At 37.2% G+C, this 17,198-nt stretch overlaps 1 protein-coding gene across 4 annotated transcripts in view; it reads left to right on the plus strand.

Moving 5' to 3' along the window:
• Thsd7a (thrombospondin type 1 domain containing 7A) overlaps positions 1-17,198 on the plus strand; it is a 402,619-nt gene that overhangs the window by 296,686 nt on the left and 88,735 nt on the right. For all 4 annotated transcript variants that reach the window (XM_035450549.1, XM_027389923.2, XM_035450550.1 and 1 more), the window contains one exon: positions 15,939-16,133. In XM_035450549.1, coding sequence (XP_035306440.1) covers positions 15,939-16,133 — 195 coding nt within the window. The remainder of the gene's footprint in view (positions 1-15,938; positions 16,134-17,198) is intronic.

Consider the following 17,198-nt stretch of genomic DNA (forward strand, 5'->3'; position numbering starts at 1 on the left):
ATACTGGCAAATAGCCTTGAGAATTATATACATTCCAATGGTTGGGAGAAAGAATTTATAATTGTGTTTTAAAATAAATGCTCAAACAGAAAGTGAAGATGGAAAGATTCCTCATCCCAGAGTATTATTCCAGCTTCTCTCCAAGTCAAAAACAAGAATTCCAGCACAATTAATACTTGCTGTGAAGGATGCTGCTATAGAAATAGAATAGAATTCCTTTCAGACAGAGATATGTATGTCAATGTGCTAATTAATGAGGCTTAATGAACATTAGATCCTTAATGAACATGACCTGATTACCTTGACCAGATATTACCTGAGAATCATAAATTTTAAAAAAGAAGTATAAAGAAAAAGAAAGAAATCTATTTATAGCAAAAATGTCTACTTTCCTGTAGATGGAGGCTATACTTTTACCTTAGGAACTATACACTTGCCACACACCTCTCAGTAGCCACCCAGCAATAAGATAAAGTTCGTACCCCATCAAAATCTTGTATATGATCACCATGAAAACATTGAAGAGAGATTTGATCTGAAATAAGCTCTCGTTCTGTGTGCGTCTTCCTTTCTTTTGAGTGCCACTCTTCCCCCTAATCCACAAGCTCAAGCCTATACTAAAATATAATTGACAAATCTCTACTCCTCCTTCTTAAGATGGCTTATCATGAACTTCTTTGCAATGCTGAAGTCACAGATCCCATTTTAGCTTAAGTCGAAGATCCTAAAATTTAGGTAAACTCCTCTGACTGTTGAGGGTGGCAGCCTGGAACTGTGACTCTGTCTGTTCATACCAGACAAAAGTAGATCCTAAGGGTCTTAGAATCTAGAAGAAATGCATGGTTTAGCCTGAGGAAGGAAATATTAAGGCCTACCTTGACAGGTCGGAGTGAGCTCATATTTTGTACGGGAGCAGCCATGAGTAGGGAGGCTTTATTTGTTTGTTTGTTAGAAAAAAATGTGTACAGAATTTCAAACACATTTCTCTTCATTTCACAAGCATTAGATGTAAAACCCCAAAGTGACAGTGTGTGAACCAAGGGCATAGCCAGATCTGAAGACCCAGAGTAAGGCAAACTATAAATAAAAAGTTCTCCTGTCTAATTGGCATATGGGTGAGAAAACACAGTAAAAAGTTCCTCAGTTACCTGACTATGAACCTACCAACTTGGCAATGAGTTTCAGAGAGTTTAATGAAGGTTATAACAAAATGTTTTCTTAAAAAAAGGTAATGATGATATGAGACTCCATTATCTTAATTCCTTTTTTAGTATATTTAACTTAGAATCAATCTTATTTTGGGGGAGGGGGTTTGAGACAGGGTTTCTCAGTGGTTTGGAGGCTGCCCTAGAACTCACCGTGGACCAGGCTGGCCTCAGACTCACGGAGATCTGCCTGTCTCTGCCTCCTGAGTGCTGGGATTAATGGCATGCACTGCCACTGCCCAGCCCCAATCTTATTTTACATATCAGTCCCAGTTCCCTCTCCCTCCTATCTTCCATGCCCATCACTAACCCCTCCATCCCACCCGCCATCCACTCCCCAGGGAGGGTGAAGCCTTCCATGGGAGATCATCAAAGTCTGTCACATCATTTGTGGGAGGGCCTAGGCCCTCCTCCATGTATCTAGGCTGAGAGAGTATCCATCTATGGGGAATGTGACCCCAAAGTCAATTTTTGCACTAGGGATAAAAACTGATTCCACTGTCAGAAGTCCCATAGATTGCTCAGGCTTCATAGGTGGCACCCACATTCAGAGACCTTGGTTCAGTCCTATGCTGGTTCCCCAGCTGTCAGACTAAGGTCCATGTGCTCTCAGTTGGTCAGGTCAGCTGTTTCTGTAGGTTTCTCCAGCATGGTCTTGACCCATTTGCTCATCCCTCCTTCCATTCTACAACTGGATTCAAGGAGTGTAGCTCACTGATTAGCTGTGGTTGTCTACTTCTGCTTCCATCAGCTACTGGATGAAGGCTCTGGGATGGCATTTAAGGTGTCATTAATCTCATTATGGGGAAGGGCATTTAAGGTAGCCTCTCCATGATTGCTTAGATTCTTAGTTGGACTCATCCTTGTGGATTTCTGGATATTTACCAAGTGCCAGATTTCTCTATAAACCTATAATGGCTCCCTCTATGAAGGCATCTCTTTTTGTGCTATCCACTATTCTTACCCTGACTCGGTCTTTATGATCCATCATGTTCTCATCCATCCCCCTCTTCTTGCCTTCTCTTTTTCCTAACTCCCTCCCCCTCCCCCTGTGCTCCAAATTTGCTAATGAAGCTCTTGTTTCTTTCCCCCTCTCCAGGGGACCATGTATGCCTCTCTTAGGGTCCTCCTTGTTTCCTAGCTTCTCTGGAGGTGTGGATGGTAGGCTGGTAGTCCTTTGTTCTATGTCTAATATCCATATATGAATGAGTACATACCATGCTTGTCTTTTTGTGACTAGGTTACCTCACTCAGGATGGTTCCTTCTAGTTCCATCCATTTGCCTGCAAATTTCAAGATTTCCACTGAGTAATACGCCATTGTATAACTAACATATTTTTTCCATCCATTCTTTGGCTGAGGGGCATCTAGGATGATTCCAGGTTCTGGCTATTAAAAACAAGGATTCTATGAACATAGTTGAATATATGTCATTGTTGTATGAATGTGCATCCTCTGGGTACATGCCCAAGAGTGGAATTGCTGGATGTTGAGGTAGACTGATTCCCATTATCCTGAGAAAATGCCACAATGATTTCCAAGGTGGCCATATGAGTTTACACTCCCACCATACATGGAGGAATGTTTCCCTTTGTCTACATCCTTTCTAGCATAAACTATCATTGGTGTTTTTGATTTTTATCCATAGTGACAGGTGAAAGATGGTATCTCAGAGTTGTTTTGATTTGCATTTCCCTAATGGATAAGTATTTCGAGAAATTTCTTAAGTATATTTCAGCCATTTTAGATTCCTCTATTGAGAATTCTGTTTAGTTCTGTAACCCACTTATTAATTGGATTATTTGACATTTTGGTGACTAGCTTCTTGAGTTCTTTCTATATTTTGGAAATCAGCCCCCTGTCAGATGTGGGGTTGGTGAAGATCTTTTCCCAGTTTGTGGGTTGCTGTTTTGCCTTGTTGACTGTGTCCTTTATCTTACAGAAGCTTCTTAGTTTCAGGAGGTCCCATTTATTGATTGTAGATCTCAGTGTCTGTGATACTGGAATTATGCTCAGGAAGTGATCTCCTGTACCAGTTTGTTTAAGGGTACCTCCCACTTTCCCTTCTAAGAGGTTCAGTGTGTCTGAATTTATGTTGAGGTCTTTGACCCATTTGGACTTAAGTTTTGTACATGGCAATAGATAAGGATCTATCTGCAATCTTCTACTTGTCAGCATCCAGTTATGCCAGCACAATTTGTTGAAGATGCTTTCTTTTTTCCAGTGTATAACTTTAGCTTGTTTGTCAAAAATCAGATTCCATAGGTGTGTGGGTTAATATCAGGGTTTTCAATTCAATTCCATTGGTCTACCTGTCTGTTTTTGTGCAAATACCAAGCTGTTTTCATTAATATAGCTCTATAGTAATGCTTGAATTAAGAGATGGTGATGCCTCTAGAAGTTTTTTTTTGTTTTTTGTACAGGATTGTTTTGGCTATCCTGGTTTTTTTGTTTGTTTGTTTTCCATGTATAGTTGAGTAATTTTTTTCATGGTCTGTGAAGAATTGTGCTGGGATTTTGATGGGGATTGCATTGAATCTGTAGATTGCTTTTGATAAGACTGCCATTTTTACTATATTGATCTTACCTATCCAATAGCATGAGAGTTCTTTCCATTTTCTGGTATCTTCTTTGATTATTTTTCTTTAAAGACTCTAAGTTCTTGTCTATAGGTCTTTCCCATGTTTGGTTAGAAATACCCCCAAGATATTTTATGTTGTTTGTGGCTATTATAAAGGGAGATGTTTCTCTGATTTCTTTCTTGACCCATTTATTGTCTGTATATGGAGGGACTACTGATTTTTTGAGTTAATCTTGGATCCTGCCACTTTGCTGAAGGTGTTTATCAGCTGTCGGAGTTCCCTGGTAGAGTTTTTTGGGTCACTTATGTAAACTACCATATCATCTGCAAATAGTGAAAATTTGCATTCTTCCTTTTCAATTTGTGTCTCCTTGATCTCCTTCTGTTGTCTTATTGCTCTAGCTAGAAGTTCACAAACAATATTGAAGAGATATGAAGAGAGTGGACAGCCTTGTCTTGTTCCTGATTTTAGAGAAATCTCATTAAGTTTCTTACATTTAGTTTGATGTTGGCTGTTGGCTTACTGTTTATTGTCTTTATCATGTTTAGGTATGTTCCTGTTATCCCTATTTTCTCCAAGACCTTCATCATGAATGGGGTGTTGGATTTTGCCAAAAGCTTTTTCAGCATCTAGTGAGATGATCATGTGGTTGTTCTTTTTCAGTTTATATGGTGGATTACATTGATGGATTTTTGTATGTTGAACCATTCCTGCATCCCTGGGATGAAGCCTACTTGATCATGGTGGATGATTTCTCTGATGTGTTCTTGAACTTGATTTACCAGTATTTTATTAAGTATTTTTGAACCAATGTTCATGAGGGAGATTGGTCTGTAGTTCTCTTTCTTAGTTGAGTATTTGTGTGGTTTGGGTGCCAATGAATTGTAGCCTAGTAAAAAGAGTATGACAATGACTCCTCTGCTTCTATTGTGTGGAACACTTTGAGGAGTATTGGTATTAGCTCTTCTTTGAATTTCTGGTAGAATACTGCATTGAAACCAACTAGCCCTGAGCTTTTCTTGGTTGGGAGACATTTCAAGACTGCTTCTATTTCATTAGGGGCTGTAGATCTATTTAAATTGCTTATATGTTCTTGATTTAGTTTTGGTAAGTGATATGTATGCAGAAAATTGTTCATTTCCTTTAAATTTTCCAATTTTGTGGAGTATAGGTTTTCAAAGTATGACCTGATGATTCTCTGGATTTCCTCAGTGTCCATTGTTATGTTCCCCTTTTCATTTCTGATTTTGTTAATTAGCATGTTCTCTCTCTTCCTTTTGTTTAGTTTGAATAAAGGTTTGTCTATTTTGTTGATTTTCTAAAAGAACAAACTCTTTGTTTCATTGATTCTTTATATTGTTTTGTTGTTGTTGTTTCTACTTTATTGATTTCAGCCCTCAATTTGGTTATTTCCTGGTGTCTACTCCTCTGGAGTGAGTTGGCTTCTTTTTGTTGTAGCACTTTCAGGTGTGCTGTTAATTCTCTCTCTAGTGTTACTATTCTCCAGTTTCTTCATGTGGGCACTAAGTGCTATGAACTTTCCTCTTAGTAATGCTTTCAAAATGTCCCATAAGGTTGGGTATGTTGTGTCTTCATTTTCATTGAATTCTAGGAAGTCTTTAATTTCTTTCTTTTATTTCTTCCTTGACCCAGGGGTGATTAAATTGAGCATTGTTCAATTTCCATGAGTTTGTAGGATTTCTGCAATTTGTGTTGTTGTTGAATTCTAAATTTAAGCCACAGTAACATGATAGGATACAGAGGGTTATTCCATTTTTTTTCTATTTGTTGAAGTTTACTTTGTTGATGAGTATATGGTCAATTTTAGAGAAGGTTCTGTTTGGCACTGAAAAGAAGGTATATTCTTTTGTGTTTGGATGGAATGTTCTATAGATGTCTGTTAAACCCAATTGGGTCATAATCTCTGTTAGCTCCTTTGTTTCTTTGTTAACATTCTGTATGGTGATCCTATCTAGTGGTGAAAGAGGGGTGCTGAAGTCTCGAACTGTAAGTGTGTGGGTTTTATGTGTGATTTGAGTTTTAGTAATGTTTCTTTTACAAACGTGGGTGCCTTTGTATTTAGTGAATAGATGTTCAGAACTAAGACTTAATCTTAATGGTTTTTTCCTGTGATGAATATGGAATGCCATTCTTCATCTCTTTTGATTAATTTTACTTTGAAATCTAATTTGTTAGATATTAGGATAGCTCTACCAGCTTGTTTCTTAGGATCATTGCTTTGAAAATCTTTTCCCAATCCTTTACTCTGAGGTAAGCACTGTATTTGAAATTGACGTTTGTTTTTTATATGCAGCAGAAAGATGGTTTCTGTCTTTATATGCATTACATCTGTGTCTTTTTATAGGTGAGTTAAGACCATTGATATTGAGGGATATTGATGATGATTGGTTGTTAATTCTTGTTTGTTTTGGATTTGTTGGTGCTGGTGGTATTTTGCATGGAAAACCCCCCTTTTGTTTACACTTGGTTTTTGGTAAAGTGGGATTATCTGCTGCCTATGTTTTTGTGAGTGTAGTTAACATTCTTGGGCTGGAATTTTCCTTCCAGAACTTTCTGTAGGGCTGGATTTGTGGATATGTATTGTTTAAATCTGTTTTTTTTCATGGAATATCATATTTTCTCTATCTATAGTGATTGAAAGCATTACTGGGTATAGTAGTCTTGGTTGGCATCCCTGGACCCTTAGCATTTGTAGAACATCTATCCAGGACCTTCTGGGTTTCAGAGTTTTCATGGAGAATTCAGGTGTAATTCTGGTAGGTCTGCCTTTACATGTTACTTGGCCTTTTTCCTTTGCTGTTCTTAGTATTCCTTCTTGATTCTGTATGTTTGGTGTTTTGATTATTATGTGGCAAGGGAACTTCTTTTATTGTCCACTCTATTTGGTCTTCTGTAAGCTTCTTGTACTTGCAAAGGCATGTCTTTCTTTGGGTTGAGGAAGTTTTACTCTATGATTTTGTTGAATATGTTTTCTTGCCCTTGAGCTCTGTTTCTTCTCCTTCTTCTATACCTATTATTCTTAGGTTTGGCCTTTTCATGTTGTCCCATATTTCTTGGATATTTTTTGTTAGGGGTTTGTTGGACTTAGCAATTTCTTTGCTAAATTAATCTATTTCCTCTTGTGAATCTTTTTTTTTTTTGGTTTTTCGAGACAGGGTTTCTCTGTGTAGCTTTGGAGCCTATCCTGGCACTTGCTCTGGAGACCAGAACTCACAGAGATCTGCCTGTCTCTGCCTCCCTAGTGCTGGGATTAAAGGCGTGCACCACCAATGCCCGGCTCCTATTGTGAATCTTAACACCTGAGATTCTCTCTTCCATCTCTTGTATTCTGTTGATTATGCTTACATCTGTAGTTCCTGACAATTTACCCAGATTTTCTATTTCCAGCATTCCCTCATTCTATGCTTTATTTATTGTTTCTATTTCAGCTTTCAAGCCTTGAATTGCTTGAATTGTTTCTTTCATCTGTTTGATTGTTTTTTTCTTGGCTTTCCTTGCTTTAAGAGATTTATTTATTTATTTAATTTTTTGGTTTGTTTATTCCTCCATTACTTGTATTTTTTGTTTGTTTTCCTTTCATTTCTTTAAGAGATTTTCTCATTTCCTCTTTGCAGGTCTCTATCATTTTCATAATGTTGTTTTTAAGGTCATTCTCTTCTTCTTCATCTGTGTTTGGATGTTCAGCTCTTGCTGGTTTAAAGTCCCTAGACTCTAGTAGTGCTATATTGGTCTTTCTGTTGTTGAATTTTTTCTTATATTGTTGTCTTCCTATCCCTTCTTCTTGTGGCTACAGGTGGGGTCTCTCCCTTTCCTCTCCTCTCCTGGCTGGTATTTGTGGGCTAAGACTGTAATGTCAGCAGACTTCAGATGGCTTGCCCTGCCTGTGCAGTCCACTACATGCCTAGTAGGCCCAGGAAACTCCAAGGAACGGACAGGGAGGATGGACCCAAGCAGTTCCCATACTCACCTCTCCCAGTGGGTGTAGGTGGGCCAAGACATTATCTTAATTCTTAACATTTTGCTGGTTAACAAATAAATATGTAAATATACATTCTCACAATGCCATCATGACATTTACAATGATTTTTGAACAACACAAAGATAGCACAATGATGTGTCTTATAATTGATGTAGAGTTTTCTAAGTCTGCTAAGACAAATCTAATACTCAAATTATAATTCTAAGGACTCATCACAGATTTTGCTTTTCAGCTAATATCTGCACCTACTTTACACTGCCTAAGGTATCTTTGCTGTTTTTGATTTGAGCTCCATTGTGTTGGTAATTAATTACCATTAATATTGAGTAGAGTTGCTTTACATAGACTACTACCATAAGCCAAATATACACTACAACCTACATAGTGGAGCGGTAGAGATGCCTTAGTGGTTAAGAGCATGCACTGCTCTTCTGGAGCACCCAGGTACCATCCCCAGCACCCAAATGGTGGCTCACAACTATGTGTAACTCAGTGACATGGGCCAGAACCCTGCTCTGGTCTCTATAGACATGCATGCATGGAAGCAAAACACCCACACACATAAAAATAATTTTAAAGAATTAAAAGGCAAATTAGAAAAATTCAGCAGGCATTTAAGGAACAGTGCTAGAGGATACATGCTATCATATATTTAAAACAGTTAATCATGTGCTTGGTGTTTTACATTTTCAATCTTGATCTTAATACTTTCAAAGCCTTGACAAAAAATGGTTTATCTTTTATATTTCATTTAATATCTGTGAAAAATAATGTAATAAGTTTCCAGCATATACTTTAACAAAGAAAGAAAATCTTTGCTGAATCTCAATTCCTATTTTGTTTTATTTCCACTGGAAAATTCATGAATTTTAATATTATTATTTCAAGTCTTTTACTAGTGATAGGTATTTCAGTAGAATGGAAAGGGTAATTCAGAATTTCATGAAGCAGTTTGCCTGGACACAGAGGATTTTTCCAACTAATGTAAAGATATCAAAATATGTGTTTCAGTTTATAAAATAATAAAAAGATGGATTATGAATACATAATTTTTATTTTTGAGATTATAATATATTTACATAATTTCTCCTTTCTTTCATCCCTCTAAGCCCTTCCATACACCCCTCCTTTCTCTCTTTCAAATCCATTGCCTCTGTTTTTTAAGTTCAATTTGTATATGTATACATTCATATATATGTATGTATACATATATACATATATATTCCTAATTATAAATGCTCAGTTTATATGTTACCTTTATGTATGTTTCCAGGGCTGAAAATTTGGACAATAAATTGGTATGTCTCTTCCCTGTGGAAGGCTATTACTCCCACTCAGCATTCTGCAGTTGCTTGTAGTTCTTTGTGAAGGGTTAAGGACTTAAGGGCTTCCTTTCTGTAGACTTAAGCATATGTTTTGTTTTCATCCTTGTTCAATAATGAAAACATACTCTTAACATTACACTTGTGAATAAAAAAGAATAAATGGATAGGTACCAACTTGATAAATTATATCTTAGACTTAGTTTACAAAAATTAATGAGCATACCAATTCAATTTTATGGATAAATTTCTTGCATAGTGTCTCACAGACACATTTAAGTTAGGCTTCAAAATGAAGTCTGGGTTGATGATCTAAATTAAAAGTTTAGTTTTGTATTCAATATTTCCTATAAAATATGTGAGCTTGCAAGGCTTTAAAAACTCCAGCTTTGTATATATTTAAAAACTGAGCTATATAAGTGCAAACCAACTCTTTGAAATTATTTGCATATTAAATCTGTGTCAAAAGTGAGTATATTTACTACACAAATGAGAATATAAAATGTTTTTTAATGTCATCGTAAGAATCTCACTAAGATACTGTCTTCAAACCATGAAAGAGAAGAAACAAATGCACTGGCTTGTCTCAGCACCAGCACCAGAACTTCATATACCAGAGGAGTTATCATCAGACATGCATGCCTGGTTTAAAGGGATAACTCATTCAGACAAGCTATGCCTCAAAAAGTCCCACAGGGGATACCCATCTGAATATGCTGTAGGTTGAGGGTCCCCAAGATGAAAAAGTTGCATTTCCAAAGTTCTTAGCAGAAAAATTTCCATTACTTACTCTGAAATATGTATTGAGTGACCTTTGGCTATATGCATATTTGTATCTATATAATCTCTGAAGTTGTGTCATGCAAAACAATACTTATCTTACCAAAACACACATAATTAAGAAACAAGTTCTAAGACTGTGTAGGAGAAAATTACTTTTGGCTGTTCTTATATGACCTTATTTCCAATCCGCTTCTGACATATAGAGTGAAAATAACAGTTCACTGTCTCACAATGTTCTTCAGCTATGAAACTGCTGGTTAAAAACACAGACACATTTTACTCCTTAATTATCGTGTTTCTTTCCTACATTTGTTTCTTTTAACCAGTGATTCCCACATGACTTAGCCCTCGATGTTAGGGATTTGGAAGAACGTGGCACCTGAAGTTTACAATTAGTCATATTGATTAAAGCCCTTATCAAAACAAAGTCAAAGATTTAAATGATTCTTACAGATTCATTATTGTTTGTTCAGTGGCTATAAGCCCAGTATATTAATATAACCATAGAAAGATTAGCACTACCTCTGTGCTGAGGCAATGTGTAGCTGCCACCACATATCACTTTTTGGAGAAGCAACTCAAGAGTACCAACTTATTGACTTTTTTGTAGACAAAACCCATCCATCAACTGCTTTAGTATCTTAGTTCTTATCAACATACAGTTAAAAAAAGACGGAGTAATTGGTTACTGTCTCTGTCCCTTTAGTGAAAATTCTGCTGTTTGTTACAAATAGCCAAAGCTTGATAACTCTCAATTTTATTTAAAGTTAAAAAAAGAATATTTGATCTTGGAATGTAGTTCAGTGTCATAGCACGTATGTAGCATTTACAAGGCTCTGGGTTCATCACTAAAAATTAAATTTGAAACTAAGTTTTAAAAAAACATTGATCGCCATGTCTGAATGCTAGTCTGAGAATTACCTAAGATTAATGTATATAACATTCATTAAACAAAATGGATATCTAGTAATGATTTGTTATGGCTTAGTTTTCACCTGTGTGTATTCTCTGTGTGAAAAGAAGCACAAAGTATGTCTCTCAGAAAAGCAAGAGTTACAAAGTATAAAATTCAATTTATGTGGTTGCCCTTTAAAGAGAAAGTCTGATTCTGCTCAAACCAGAAGACAACAAACAGATAAATCCCAGAGCAATATTTCTTAGATTTTATGTGTGTGTATGAATCACCGGGGATTCTGTTGTAAGTGCACATTCTGCTAAAGGAAGGAGAGGCTGAATTCCAAGCCAAGAGATGATTTACACAGTGCTTTTCACTAAATACAGACTGCCGGAATGCATGACAACTGAAGAAATGTAGTTCTTAAATCTATATGTGGTACTTACTCCATATCCAAAACATTTATTTCTCTAATACAACATTCATTTATTCATTTTATATACTATTAATTTTCAACTATATGTCAGCTATAAGCTCTAAGTATAAGGAAATAAACAAGAAAGATGAAAATTGGGTCCTCAAAGATGACTTAATGTATAAAGATTCTCTGTGCCAAGCCTGAAAACTTGAATTCACTTCCTCAGGCTCCACATATTAGGAGGAGAAAGTCAACTCCAATAAGTTGCTTATTTATTTATTTATTTATTTATTTATTTATTTATTTGTACCTCCACAGTCACAACATGACATTTTTGTACTCACTCAACCATGCACACACAAAATAATTGCTAAAAAGTGACAAATGTTGTAACCTTATTTAATCTTAATAACAGGTTCTTAAAGTAGTTAAAATCATAATAAAATAATTATGCCAGTTACTGTGAGTGTATATGGTCAATAAAGACTGAATATTGGCAGTCATCTGCCAGAGAGAATAAAATGTTTCATACAAAGTTGAATTAATAACTTTTCTATTGTTTTCAAAACACCATGACCAAGGGAACTTATAGATGAAAGGGTTTATTTAGACTTGTGGTCCCAGAGTTTTAAGACCATGGTGGTGAAGGGAAGATGGAGCAAAGTCCATGATGGCTGGAGCAGACACCTAAGTGCTCACACCTGAACCATAAGTGTAGTATGAAGCAGAGAGAGTGAAGCTAGAATGACGGGGCCTTCACAATCTCAAAACCTGTCCCAAGTGGCATCCTTCCTCCAGAAAGGACATGCCTCCTAAGCCTCCCAAAGAGCAACAGAATTTGGGGGACAATACTGCAATGCCTGAGACTATGGGGATATTTCTCATTCAAACCATCACAAAAGCAAAGAGAAATTGCAAAGTCCTTGCTTCAACAGTGAGATTTATTTGTGGAAGGGAAGAGAAAACTAGCTATTACGTCTGGATCATGAGACTGTGCCCAGTGTACACACAGAGGCTGTGACTAATGAGTGTGGTAGCACAAATCCCCAGACAAATCAGGGAGCTGGTCACGAAGTCCCAACCCTAGCTGAGGAGCTTTCAAAAACTGATGCTTGCTGGCCGAGAGAGAGAGAGAGAGAGAGAGAGAGAGAGAGAGAGAGAGAGAGAGAGAGAGAGAGAAAGAGAGAGAGAGATAGTCCGTTTTCTTCAGTGATATGTCTCCTGAAGGTCTATCATGCTTCAGTAGTTGGCCCTACATTCTGATATCACTAAGTAGACTCACTCAGTGTGAACAGTCCAGTGTATGGGAGGAAACGGTGGTGGGTGACTTAGGGGAGGAATTGTGGAGACTGGAATAGATTATGTACTTCATGCAAATGCATTATATGCGTGTCTGAAATGCTCAAACTATTTAAAAGCTTCACTGTGAATCCTGGTAAAAGAACTGAAGGTCAGCATCATATCCAGAGAGGTGAAGTAAAGTGCAGTATACACTCCAGAATCATCAAGGGTTTCTCAGAAATTGCACCTGAGTTAATCTACATGGTGCCACCAGAATTAATGTATGCTGCTTGGATTAAATAATATGCCTAGAGAGAAAAATAAAACAGAAACCTCCCTAAGCAAAGCATGATGAGAGACCTGGCTGATGAAAGGTAAGAGTAACTTGAAACATGAGGAAGGTCACTTTATATATCCCTTTGGTTACACTCTAGCAAACAGAAACCCATTCCTCAAGTCAGGAAGTCTATTACAGTGGTATTCATGGCATAGAATCCCAATTGCTGCAGAATTATGTCTTTCTGAGTGAGATGATTGGAAAATGTTGGAGAAGGCATGACTTGTCACACTTTTTTTAACTATCACCTGCAGTTTCTAACTTTCCTATCATTCCGTAGGATTCTGGGAATAAATGATAGAGGAAAGATGGCAGAAAGATGTAACAATAAAAGATACCCCCTTGTCCTAAGAAACAGTCCAGTTTAATAAAAAAAGTCATTATTATTATTATTATTAAAATTATAAATTAGTAACTTCCTTATCACACAATAATGATTCTCTTCTCTACTTAGCATCTATGTATCTACCTATTAATCACATTGTCTTATTGGATTATATGTGAAACTTCACATCTAAGAAAGCAATATTTCAGAAATCAAAATCACAAAGATGGAATGAGATCTTGTTGCCTCAGTTGTAATTCTAATGAACCTCTCCTACTATTGAAGAGTAAAGAAGTATAATTATTTAAGGTCTACAAACTAATGGCTATAAATGTACTTCAATTGACTTCTGATTTTTTTCTAAGGATAAAAGCCCTTTCAAAGTAGTAGCTATTAACAAGTTAGCATATTTCCAATTTACTACTAATTTTCTGTCTCTCTTTTCAAATATGTGACTAAAACAGTATACAGTACAATGATGTTCCTATACCCCTGGGCTTCAGCCAGAAAAATATTACCTGGGATTTGTTAGTAATGGTTGTCAGGAATGGCACATTCAGTAACCTCCCTCCCCTGAATGTCTAATATATAATGCTCATGATTTTTATAAATCCATCCAGGATTGTGGATATAGTCTACGGCAAACAGCAGAAAGATTTTCACTTACTTACATGATGTATTGCTTCATTCTTCTCTGTGCAACTCACGAGCACATTTGTAACCAAGTCACAGAGTCCAGACTTGTTTCAGACCGCTCCCTTTATCCCATTTTCTCACAGTCTTATTGATTCTGATTGTTCTTTATTAACAGTGATACTTTCCTTTTCTCTGGCATTTTGTTTATTTCATTTCACTCACTCATCAAATATTAACTGAACATTGTCTTAATTACTTTTCTCTTCACTGTGACAAAATACTTGAAAAACAACTTGAAGGGAAAAATCATTTCTTTGTGCTCATGGTTTGAGAGATTTTAAATCCATGCTCCTTGGTTCCATTGGCTCGGGGCAGGAGATGGGATAGAATACCATGGCAGAAAGAGAAAGGGCTGTCCAAATATGGTGGGCAGGAAGCCGAGAAGAACTACAGACAGCATATATCCCCAAAGACATGCCTTTCCCCAGGTCACACAATTCTTCAAGCCATCTTCTAAAGTCCCATGATACTTCCAGAGTAGCACTGCCCTCTGGGGACCAATCATTCAGCTTATGAGTGTATGGAAAACATTTCCTATTTAAGCCATACATGTTAGCTATTTAATAGCACCATAAGTTTTGGGCCAGTGGAAGAGAGGGTTACATGAGGTTTTGTTTGCTATAAAGCAAACAGCTCTTTACCTAAAGACCCATAGAAACTGGCGATGACTTTGCAGCACTTTGGTGACTCCTGCTCACTTCTGCACATGCTCTGTCTTGTTGCCAATCCCCTCTCTTCCCATGTGGTCATATTAAGAACTGGAATGGTGATTCTATTCTATCCTTTATATGTCCGATCTACTTCCAAATGGGGAGTAAGAAAGAGAAAGGTGGCTAGTTGTATAAAATATATGTTCCCTGGAAGATAAATAGCATTTATAGACATAGCTATGAGTTGATACATGGAAACATTGACACCTGTTATAGCTATCTAGCACTGTTTGTAAATCATAGTTCACAAGGGAATAAGGAGGGTAAAATAATTTCATGATGCTCTTAATTGCGCATTACCATTATAAATGTAAAACTCACGAATGGGAAGATACTGCAGGATAAAAATATTTTCAGTAGTGTGCTGATTTCTATGTCTATGCCTCTGATAATTAAAGAAACATCATTTATTTAGGAATTCATGTGTCGGTTTCTACATTTGCATTTTTCTGATATTCTCTTAACATTTCACCACAACAACCATGTCTTCTTTTCTCTTTGTTTTTTTTTTTCTTTTTTTTTTTTATTAGTTCAAGTTAGGGAACAAGCTTGTTTCACATGTAAGTCCCTTCTCCCTCTCCCTCCCCTCACCCCATCCCTCCTCCCTCACCTCCAACCTACCCCCCACCACATCCACCCATCACTCCCCAGGCAGGATAGGACCCTCAACGGGGGCTCTGCAAAATCCACCAAATCTTCCTGTGCTGGGCCTGGGCCCTTCCCCATGTGTCCAGGGCCAGAGTGCATCCCTTCACGTGGGATGGGCTCTCAAAGTTCCTTCTTACACCAGGGAAAAATACTAATCCACTACCAGAGGCTTCCTGGAGTGCAGAGGCCTCCTTATTGACCTCCATGTTCAGGAGTCTGGATCAGTCTTGTACTGGCCTCCCAGACAGCATCTGGGGTCGATGTACTCTCCCTTGTTCAGGCCAACTGTTTCTGTGGGTTTCTCCAACCTGTACAGACTCCTTCGATCTTCATTACTCCCTCTCTTCAACTAAATTCCAGATTTCAACTCAGTATATGTCTGTGGATGTCTGTCTCTGCTTCCATCAGCCACTAGATGAGGGCTCTAGGATGGCATAAAGAGTAGTCATCAATCTCATTTTAGGGGAAGGGCTTTTAGGTAATCCTCTCCACCATGGCCTGGATTGTCAGATCGTTTTTAATTAAGAGTTAATGGGAAATAGTCTAATTCATCTAGACACCTGTCATTTCTTTTTTTACCTTCTTTTTTATTTAAATTAGAAACAATCTTAATTTACATATCAATCCCAGTTCCCTCTCCCTCCCATCCTCCCATCCCATCCCTGTTCTGCTCTTCAACCATTCATTTTATGGAGACTTAATGATGATACACTGTTGGTGGTCATGTGTTTCCCAGGAGAGGAAGTGGACCGACAGCTATGCAGAGATGCCATCTTTCCCATTCCTGTGGCCTGCGATGCCCCATGCCCAAAGGACTGTGTGCTCAGTGCATGGTCCACATGGTCCTCTTGTTCACACACCTGCTCTGGGAAAACCACAGAAGGGAAACAGATCCGAGCTCGTTCCATTCTGGCCTATGCAGGTGAAGAAGGTAAGGTCTCTTAATTCTGTTCCTCCTGAAAACTGATGGCCATTTACTTTGTGTAGCCTGTATAAGATGACATTCTATGAAAATGAGCTGACAGAAATCTAGCAACAAATGACATTTAATATCTGTCCATGTAACTTGATTATATTCCAAATAATTAACCTTGAAATGGATCTTTAATGAAGGAGAAAGGAATTTTTAGGAAATTTGCTTTTTTTCCATTCACCTAATAATTCATGTTCCTTCTACTCCAAAGTGTACAGAGCAGGGTTAAATTAAGAAATGGATTCTAAAAATCCAAGAATTTCTACTTTTTCTGTTTCAGTAGTTAGTTTTAGCCATTCACAGTGTAAAATTGTCATGTATGCATAAGGAGAAAGTTTACTTTAAATTTTATCATGGCTATTGCTTGGCTGAGCATAGTGTGTGTCATCTACCATTCCTATTTTTGAGCACAGGCCCTGAGATCCACAGAATTCAAACAGGGATTCACCCTATGGGGTGAATAAGGCATGACTGCCTCAGATCACACCTTATCTGCAAGCTTTATTGCCAAGTAAGACAAGGCAGTAGTTGCCTCTCAGCTGCTCTCCAAATGCTAATTTGTCCTCTGTGTGACTGGGTGAGACAGTGTCAAACTCTTGTATTTCTGGAAGATAACAGAGGAGTTGGAAAGCATGGGAGTCAAATTCTTTCACCCTGAGGCAATGCTCTTTAGCAATGCAGGTGTGTCACTTTTCCTTATTCACATTTAGGGAGGATAGATCAAAGTTTCACTTTTTAGTAAGCAGACACACCTATTAACCACTGAAATTCATTTATTTTGATTGATTTTATGTCATTTGTGCCTTTTTATGTTTTTAGGCATTTTGGTCATAGTAGCTCATAATCTTATTTAACAGTATTTTCTATTATTTTACATAATAACTATGCAGATTAAATAATAACCTTGGCTTTAATACACAACTGCAGCATATTATATAAGTTTTATAGAGACTTCAAATATTTCCCACTATAAATATAACAGTTTGCTTAAAAAATAGAAAACTTCTAGAAACAATACAAATT

This window comes from Cricetulus griseus (genome assembly GCF_003668045.3).
Source record: "Cricetulus griseus strain 17A/GY chromosome 1 unlocalized genomic scaffold, alternate assembly CriGri-PICRH-1.0 chr1_0, whole genome shotgun sequence".
Classification (NCBI taxonomy): domain Eukaryota; kingdom Metazoa; phylum Chordata; class Mammalia; order Rodentia; family Cricetidae; genus Cricetulus; species Cricetulus griseus.